We start from the raw sequence: 9502 nt of genomic DNA on the forward strand, positions 1-9502 counted from the left end.
ATTCAGGTTGACAATGACGAACCAGAGCCACAGATGAGCGTACGATTGAACCACCGTCCAGCTGGGGCTGCGGCCATGGCGAGTCCGCCGTATAGGAGGCACTCGCAGGTGTAATGAGCGCACACGATGTGCCTGAATAGTCCCTCTTCAGGCAAGGTGTACTTCTTCAGACTGGCCAGATACTGGTGGCATTTGTGCTGCTGCAACCATCCTGTGGTAAAGATGGCGATACCCACGAGCTGGGAGGTTGAGAAGCCACTTGACACTGCAGTGTCTGCCTTGGAATGCAAGAGTGAACCTGCAGCATGGTTAGTAGCCAGCCGGGGTGCCATGCGGTGGAACATACGTGATCCTTCGATCCAGATCGCAACGCTCATGTCAAGATAATAAATCAAGCCCAAAGCCCAGTGACCTATCCACATTGTTGAACGGGACGGCTTCATGACATAGAAACACTCGAACAGTCTGCGTCCACCTTGCAGAGCCATCAAAATCCACACTAGCCAGACCTGTTCCTTCCCCATGGAAGGGCCCTCCACAGCTGCCTGCTTCGTGATTATTGCCAATAACAAGGACCTGCCAGCGAAGTACTGGTATGCCCAAAAGGCAGATGCCGCCACGGACGCGGCGTAAAAGTGATTGAACCACGAGTGCGGCACCTGCACCGCCGTGACGAGTCGGACACTCGTGTAGAGCCAGCCCACTTGGTCTCCGGGGGCGCCGTACTTGGCCTGTGTTGCGCGAGGGCCGTAGTCAAGGAGCAGGGATTGAGAGGCCTTGGGAATCAGTTGGACAGATAGCGCGGTGATTGCTGCGATGGCGAAGAAAGCCTGACACCATTTCGAGGGGGCTGTTTCCTTCATGGCACAAGCTATTATCTCTAGCAGGGGCGCCGGCAGTGCCATGTTGGGTTCTTGATTCAGGTGTTTGGTGTGTGATGGGCTGTAAAGTCGCTGGAGATGCCCAGGACTGAGGTTGAGGTTGAAATTGGAGCTTAAAATCCCACGTGTTAGATACAGTGTGAAAATCTATTCGTATATACTGTATTAGCGCACCATAGCCCCGCCCTGTCTACAGTGTCCGAAGGTCGTTGCACTGAAGCAATCGCTACGACAAATTTCCGGGTGTCCGCTCTATCGACGGCGAAGTCTGCAATATCTTGGACTCCGGTTTCTTGTGTCATGTGGAGAAGATTTATTCAGACGTTTCCACTATACTCAAAAAGCGAGGACGTCGCGAGGTGGCGGGTAATATTTTTGATAGGCATGAGCAAATGTGGCTCGAAAAAGAACTACAACTCCGCAGTATTCTTGTCGTGACGCGCAGAACAACTCTTACGCCAGGCGTCTGTACTGCGATTTAAAAACAAGAAGGCTATATCAAGCATGGTACTTAGATAGCGGCCACCAAAAAGAAGATGTAGATACAAGCGAGACTGTAGTTTTAGGGGCTAAACTCTGCTGGGGACTACTCGACTGGGTTCTCGAACGTGCGCCTTGAGGCGATCCAACTGACCTGCCTGCCTGCCTGCCTGCCTAGGTACCTGGGTGAGGTACCTTAAGGTGCCTAAGTGGGAATTGAAGAACGAGGACAGGGCAAGTGTCGCTTTGAGTTGGTCAATCCTTCCAATCTAAATACTCAAAATCACTGGACCACCAGCCACAGGAAGTAACGAAAGTCTTTTTCTTAAGAACTATATCACTTCACATCTCATTTGAGTTCACGAACGCATCCACATGTCGATCCCTATGACTTTTATATCCTTAAGACGCGTATCATGCAATGGCCAGCGTAAGATTCACTCCCAAGAGACTCATCGTCTGCTGCGATGGAACATGCTTCAACAGCGACGACGGATACAACAAGCCAATTTTCGGCAAGAGGAGCGGGGCTTTGCAGGTCTCTTCCAACGTCACTCGCATATCGAGATGCTTTAAGCGCACGTGCGATGATGGTCGCGTTCAGATTGTCAACTACCAGTCTGGTATCGGTACAAGGAGCAACACAGCGGACACTTTGATCGGTGGAGCCTTTGGTTCAGGCATCTCTATGGCAGAGAAAGGCCCATCTACGAATGCATGTTTGGCCTACGCTCATCTAACCTACCGAGCAGCGAGTCAAGGAAGCCTATAGTTTCCTGGCTGCCGACTATTCTGACGGCGACGAGGTCATTCTTATCGGATTCTCACGCGGCGCTTTCGCGGCTCGCTCGGTAGCGGGAATGATCTCGAAGCTAGGCCTTCTGACGCGCGAGGGTGTCGAGATGTTCTACCCCATATTCAACGATATGCAGAACTGGAAAAGCCCTCAAGGTGGAAAGAAGTACGGGGATAAGTTCCCAGACAAGCCTTTCAGCAATAAACCGCATGGAGATGGCGCTGCCGAAATCTACCGAGCCAGACTAGAGGCTGTACTCTTGAGCCAACCCTACCATAAAGACTTTACTTGCTGACACTCAGCAGCTTGGCCTTACACGAGTCTGGCAGAACATGGGGCACCCGAGATTTAATCAAGGTCAAGGCCATAGCCTACTGGGACACGGTCGGTAGCCTTGGGGTCCCGCGAATTGCCCTCCTGAATAAGCTTCACGAACTTGGCGTATCCTTCAGGGACGAAATGTACCACTTCTGGGACACGAATCTATCAGTCCACATCGAGCATGCGTTTCAGGCTCTTGCCCTCGACGAGACACGATCTTGCTTCCAGCCTGCCGTCTGGGAACGTCTAGAGTGCAATCGTAGTTCGACTGATTTGCGACAAGTTTGGTTCGCCGGTAATCACAACAATATCGGCGGTGGAGAGCTTGATCAAGCGATGGCTGATGTAAAACTTGCTTGTCGGTATTGTTAAATAACGTATAGCCGAGGAGCTGTTGACAGATCCCAGGGATGATGGACCAACTTGCGTCTGTCAACATTGAGTTCGACGAAAAGTGCCTCGAGCGTGTGGTCGTTAAGTCCATGGCGTATTATATAACTGACCCTGCGACAACCAAGCGTCCCTGGGCGAGAATCCCGACTTATCATGACGGCAGTCAAGTCCGACCATGGGCCCTCGGGACAATTTACCGTGCTCATGGCCTCGTATGGCGCCTCGCTGGCCGAAGATATCGTTCTCCTAGCCTCAATCACGTCACAAACCCTCGAACGGGACGACCGACCTCAGCATGGCTCGAGGACACAAACGAGCGTGTGCACGCATCGGTCAGGGTGCGTTTAGCATGTGGTGGCACGGACGTTGATAGCAAGACCATCTGGGCCTGCCCTGCATTCGCTGGCAGGTGGAAATTGGCCAGGCGGAGCGACTTACGTTTGACGGAAGGGGCCCCGGAGTCGGAGTCGCAGTCGCGATCGCACTGGGTATGGACTTATGTCGGCAATGAAGAACCGCCCGAGACGGTCCTGTCAGAGGAGCCGATGGAAATGTTCGAAGAGCAGTTGCTGGAGTTGATGGCAGGGAGGAGTGTGTGAGAGTACGCCGAAAATGCTTCTTCTGTCGACGAGAAGCATTGAACGACCTCACTTCCCTCTGAGCACCTTGCCCTGAACATGCCTGGAATACCGATTTTACCTAAAATACAATGGGTGGTCTGACAAGACTGCTTCGATAGCTCGTTAGATTGACACGCACATGATGACGGTAATTGAATAGACTTCATCAGCCGCAATCACCCCTATTCCGAAGCACCATCCCCGAAGAATGAGAGTACAGCTCCATTAGCCCCCTGGCTCTTGGAGCTGACCTCTATCACCGGAGACTTTCAACACTCTGGGGCTAAAAAGAGAACCATAGCCCGAACTCGTGTATGCCGCCCATCAGGCCCAGGCTAAGAACGCGCGCACTAAGTGCCTCGTGATGTCTGTTGATTTCTTTTTTTACTACTCCAGCCCTACGAACGAGGCTTATCCGTGCTCACTCGGCCGACACCCTCCAGCATGTCGAGCGGAATACGGGGTATGTCGTCATCCGAGCTGTCTGACTACTAACTTGAGCCCATTCATGAACCAATAGACCCAGGATCCGAGGAATATTACAGTGCAGGACTCAAGAAGGCACGTTTTCGCGCAAGGGGAAAATGGGGAGGCGATTGGAAGTATCCCTGGCTGAAGAGTGGACAGGTCAGCAGGGGCAATTCTCAAGGGCGACAAATTGCGGGCTGAACCACGAGGGTTTGCGGCGTCGTGTAAGCGACGCAGCACTAGTGGAGACATCGTGGATTTGACGAGAACAGCAACTTCCGCTTTCGGAACAGCGGCCGCATTAGAGGGACCTGTCAATGTTGGACATGGTCCATGTGTAAATTCTGACAGTTGTCCTCTCAAAAGCGACGTGAAAAGGGCTATGATGCACATCATAATTCATGTTGATTCACAATCGTGCCATGTCGAAAGAGATCATCCAAATATATCCTCCTCAAACGGTCTGCATAGCGTCTCAAATGAGAGCCACTCCACTTCTCCCGAATCAGCGCTGCCATCTGACCACGCGCCCGTATCGTCGAGACGAATATTCTCCGGGTACGGCAGCGCTAGGTACCACATCCTACCATCGACAGGCCGCGGCGTGTATGCCTCGCCAGCTCTGCAGGAAGCTATGGCTGATGTCATAAGACTTCTGATGTATGGGAAGAACCACATCGCGGCCAAAATGCCTCCAGCGCATCCTTGGCCCCTGTGCAGTGATAAATTGGCATTGTCGTCTTCGTAATGATGTTAGAGCCAAATTGCGACTCGAGAATGAGCTCATCTGACGTCTTTCCCATGAGGGTAGAACGTTTTGCAGCGGCAAATATGCGGTGAACTGCACGCATGGCGTCTCCGGCAAGGTGAAGGTCCCATGGTCTGAATGTGGCCTCGGCCCGAACATTCTGGTCCACGGTAAAGGCGTGACCAGGTCTATCAAACGTGCGCCAGTCAACGTATTCAGTGTAGCCGGCCCATGTCTGGAAGAGATTGCTCCAGTAGTCGATAGCGATGTGATGATTGGACTTGGGCCCAAACTTGGGCCATAAGGCATCGTTAACATGACTCGGATGCTTCGCTCCTGAGTCCTCTTCCAACTGTGCGTTGATGCGGCCAAGTTCCTGAAGCCCCTAGAATTTGGTCATGTAGAACTGATCGCTCTCGCAAAACTCATAATCTGGCCTGTAAGTAGCATTGATGTGCGCAAGAGTGGCTTGAAAGAGACTGCGAACCTCCTTCACCGGGCCCATGATCGTACCGCTATTCAGCCAGCGTGGACGGAGTAAGGCCATGTCGCCCGACTCAGTCAGGGACCCGAACATCCGGTCATCCATGCCTGAAACCGGCGGGATGGCCCAGAGCCTGGCCGCGTCTGGTCTGTAGGCCAACATACCTTATCGGCGCCGAAAACAACGTGTCGCCCTAAAGGCCCGGCAACCTCCTCGGCTAGGGCAGGCCCGAGCTGCTGAATGATGCGCTCGTCTTCGGCTGCTACTACTTTGAAGTAGCGCTGTATCAATACTTCGGGTCCGAGCTGTAGTTGGACGTCATAACCATCGATCATGAGGAATAAGTCATCATCAGTATCTGGGGCCATGTTGTCAAGATGTTCTGACACGACGCGCACTTTTGCCAGGTGCGTCTTGCCGATGTCTTTCTTGTTTGTTGCATTCCATCCTGCAAGAATCGGAGGTCCAGATCTGTTTACTGCCGAGGATACGATAGCTCGACACATCTGTTTGTTGGCAGCGCTAGCCGCGACGTGAAAGTAAAGACGACCTGTCCGTTGCAGAGCTCCGATTTGTGGTGGGCGCGACGTGACGCTCGTAGACCGTTCGAGGAACGGGGTCTCATTCTATGATCCCTTTTGTTTTCATTACGGGAGAAAAGCAGTGAAGACCCTATCACCAAAGAGTGCTTCGTGGAATGTAGGATGGAGAGTAACATTTGATCGAGTCGGCAAGCTGTACCGAGACCCAAATCGTCATTCCTGAAGGACCTCCGCACCACGGGGAGGCAGTAGCGACTAGTGTGTAACTTTTTTTTTTTTGTGCACGACAGGGAGGAGCTTGCAAACGTATGATAGATTTCTTACCAAGTTGAAACTGCCCGACAAAACAGTCAAGATCACCACTAACGAAGAGGCTGAAACAAGCGCAAGGGTGAGAACAACCGCCCTTTGAACTGGTAGAACGCGGTCGGAATGCGCCTTCCCATATCAGCAGCAGAATCCAGGGCACGATGTTTTGAACGCGCTACTGTTGATGATTCAACGTTGGCGAGTGCAAGGAACCTGGCGCAAAAGTGTCATCGGCTTGAACAATGAGTAGATCGTGGTATCAGATTGAGGTGTTTCCACTGCGCCTTACGCACGTATGGAGGTCTGTAGCTAATACTGCCGTCGTCACCGATGACTTCCTCTGGTCTAGGTACTTGTTTTGCGGTGCGGCATCGTCTGTAAGGACCCTCGTGTGAATGAACGGGAGCTGCCGTTGCTCGACAGCCACCTGAGCGGCGGTCGAGGGAAAGACATAAAACAAAACACAAGACTGGAACCCCAGCGCGAAGGTTGCCGAGCTTACGCGTGCAGGGCGATCCACGACTGATGTTCTCTTGGCCAGCTGCCGGGCCGGAGAGAACCAAGTCACATATTCTGGGCCAAGAAAACGTGCGCATCGCTGATAAGCCTCCATGTCATCTACATTGGTATACGCGTGTGCACGAGGAGCACCCCATCGCGAGGCCGGGTTCCTACTCATGTCGATGTCGATGAGCAGGCCAAGTCTTATTAGAGATCATGTCGAGGCCCACGAATGCCCTGACAGTAGGGCCACTCCAGGCAAACCTTTGACCTGCAACGAGAGTTCGAGCTACGACGCTGAGCGATAGTGAGCTGTCCACACCGAGTCGTAGCGTGCTGATCAGATGTCTGCCGAGACAAGAGGCTGCTTGGCAACATAAAAAACCTTGGACTGTCTGTAGAAGCACGTTGGTCCAGCGTGATCGGCCATGGGCCTAGCATCTAGGAACACGGGTCGTATCAGGAAAAAGAACGCGAGACGGGGCGTGCGTAGTCTAGGCTTTGATGAAGTGTTCTTTTGGATGTTGTCCTGCAGTCTGGCTGTTGTTGGTGCGTGCTGACGGTGACCCAGACTTCTTGTTGTGCCATATTCCCTCACGAGTCTCGCAACGTGGGAATGGACAAACGCTGCGATGCCTGAAATAGAGTGTACAGTGTGGTGGACGGAACGCAGCATGTGCGAATAAAAACACGGCGCCATGGACGCACAGGGCGATAGCGGCCCTTGGAGATAAGGACCTTACTCAGGGATGGTAAGACCGGGACGAGGGATTGGCCGTAAGGGTAAAGCGGCAAAGTCGGATGGTAATAAGATATGCCGTATGCGTAGCACTCGAGCGGCTCCCCGATCCCGTCCCTCTACAAGGCCGGCTCGGTGGTCGAAGAACCAGTCGCGTGCCTCGCAGCCGCCGATGACGGTTTTGTAACTGCCTGGGCTGTCCTTGCTGCCAGGGTGTGGATAAGCTTAACTTTGCCAGAGTTTGCTTCCAGTGCCATCCCCCCTCCCTACCTACCTACTACCTAAGCGTACCCAGGCGTTCACCAGTCGGTTGTCGGGCGGTCGGTGATCGGGCCATGCACGCTGGCCAGTGAAGCATCTCGAGAACCGTCGGGTTTCCGCCAGTCGTGATTATTGTGCCAGATGACCGACCAACTTGCGAAGTTGCAGCACGTTGCTGACAGGCTTGACATGCTGATTTCGGAAGAACGAGGGTTCCATCCCTGTTTGAGCGGCTCCTTCAGAAAATTGGCGTCCGTCTCGAGATTACGCGGCTGCCAAGGGATCCAACGACGCTTTTCACTATTGGCTGTGCGTCTTCCTTCATTCCACCTACCTTCGGGCCCTCGCATGTACATAATACTGTGTGTGCACGGTGTCGCTCACCGTGTCATCCTGCCGTCTGCCCGCGGATGCATCGCCAGCCTCCACCTTTAAAGGGTAGTGCCCAACCAAAAGCGGCAAACCGTGCGCCCTGGTGCGGCTGACTAACCTGCGGATTGATTGCCTCGAAGTTTAGCGGCACAGCCCCCGTCAGGCCCCCTAAACAGCCCCCAAGCCTGCCGCATTCCGGAACCTCATTCCCCCAGAGCCCGCTAATTCCAGCCAAAGAAGCCAGCGGACCGCGCCAATGCCAGGCACGCCCCATCCCCCCCCCGACACGACACAGTGTGCAGCTGGACTGCAAATCAACAGCCGAAACACCCAGTCACGCCTGCCAAGACTTCAAGCGAGCAAGGTCGACGAAGCCATTCCTTGGCTCGACTCCTTTTCCCTGGGTCTTGCCTGCTTTCCCGGTCTTGGCCCCCCTTGCTCTTGCTTGCCTGTCTATACTGCCAATCTGCCTTCCCTTCTGCTTCTCGCCTCTGTCATTCGCTCGCTCTTCACCCACAATCCGATCCATCCTGCCAATCCACCCGACCACCCCACGTCGCCTGCTTCTCAATTCCCAAGGCCCGTGTCTCCCGACCTCCTTTTCTCACGCTGACCCCGAACTCCGCGTGCTCGTGGCTGGACAAAGTCTTTTCGTGTAACATTTGGCGCCGCGTTATCCCCCCTCCCCGTCACCATCGTCATTTCGTGCAGCGCATCTGTTGGCTTCGCATCGACACGTTCGGGTCAACGCACGATAGATCCGGCCAAACCTGCTCGCCTTGACTCAGTTTGTTTCTAGTCCCAGCAACGAGAGAGCACGATTGTGTCGACAAAGAACAGAGCGAAACCAGCATCCTGCTCGCTTCCCTTGTCAACCATCCCTTCGCCCTGCAGTCTTTACCTGGGTTTATTCACCCACCACCTTCGAATTTCTTGCCCCGCTTTCGCTCTCTTCGGCGAGTAATCCCCGAACGTGTCATTCCCGACGACCGTCGCCGACAGCCCTCCTTTCCTTGTCACGATCACCATCGACTCACGACCCATCTTTGACACCAGCCAACGACGACCTCAATAAACGACACCATGAATAGCCAAGACGGCATCAAGTTGGAGGCTCGAAGGAGCGAGGAAGGCCATGGCCTTCTGCACGGCGACGAGAAGCTTGACAGCCGCGACAACTTCGACCTCGAGGCTCGTGCTGGCGCTGTCGACAGCCAGACCGAGAAGCTCAAGGAGAAGCCTGTCGAATACTCCACGTTGCCTCAAGTCAAGTTTGCCTGGCTCAGCGCATACTTCTGCTTCAGCTTGGTCCTCACCTTGTACAACAAGCTGGTCCTCGGCGTGGTACGTGACTGTCCCCTCTCCTCGCCTGGGCCTCTGTGTGTCAAGTCCTCTTCACTTGGCCTTCTCCAAGACAGGCCCCCAGCCATTTTGCCTACTCCCTCCTGTCGCAATTGTCATGCTGATTTGCAATGCTACTAGTTTCCCTTCCCATGGCTCCTGACCGGTCTGCACGCCACCTGCGCCAGTCTTGGCTGCTACGGCTTGCTACAGATGGGCTACTTCTCCATGTCCCGCTTGGGGAAT

At 53.9% G+C, this 9502-nt stretch overlaps 4 protein-coding genes across 4 annotated transcripts; 2 read left to right on the forward strand and 2 right to left on the reverse strand.

Moving 5' to 3' along the window:
• Nucleotides 1–2: 2 nt before the first annotated feature.
• On the reverse strand, nt 3–905 carry VDBG_08774 (conserved hypothetical protein; the record flags this gene model as incomplete). Its single annotated transcript, XM_003000932.1, has 1 exon — nt 3–905. One exon carries the CDS (start codon nt 903–905, stop codon nt 3–5), a length of 903 nt encoding a protein of 300 aa, XP_003000978.1.
• An 877-nt stretch (nt 906–1782) lies between these two features.
• VDBG_08775 (conserved hypothetical protein) lies at nt 1783–3520 on the forward strand (the record flags this gene model as incomplete). Its single annotated transcript, XM_003000933.1, has 3 exons — nt 1783–1990; nt 2118–2322; nt 2463–3520. 3 exons carry the CDS (start codon nt 1783–1785, stop codon nt 2848–2850), a joined length of 801 nt encoding a protein of 266 aa, XP_003000979.1.
• A 1083-nt stretch (nt 3521–4603) lies between these two features.
• Nucleotides 4604–5559, reverse strand: VDBG_08776 (conserved hypothetical protein; the record flags this gene model as incomplete). Its single annotated transcript, XM_003000934.1, has 2 exons — nt 4604–5092; nt 5356–5559. 2 exons carry the CDS (start codon nt 5557–5559, stop codon nt 4604–4606), a joined length of 693 nt encoding a protein of 230 aa, XP_003000980.1.
• A 3439-nt stretch (nt 5560–8998) lies between these two features.
• On the forward strand, nt 8999–9419 carry VDBG_08777 (predicted protein; the record flags this gene model as incomplete). Its single annotated transcript, XM_003000935.1, has 2 exons — nt 8999–9294; nt 9398–9419. 2 exons carry the CDS (start codon nt 8999–9001, stop codon nt 9417–9419), a joined length of 318 nt encoding a protein of 105 aa, XP_003000981.1.
• Nucleotides 9420–9502: the final 83 nt, after the last annotated feature.

This window comes from Verticillium alfalfae, genomic scaffold (assembly GCF_000150825.1).
Source record: "Verticillium alfalfae VaMs.102 supercont1.13 genomic scaffold, whole genome shotgun sequence".
Taxonomy (NCBI): Eukaryota; Fungi; Ascomycota; class Sordariomycetes; order Glomerellales; family Plectosphaerellaceae; genus Verticillium; species Verticillium alfalfae.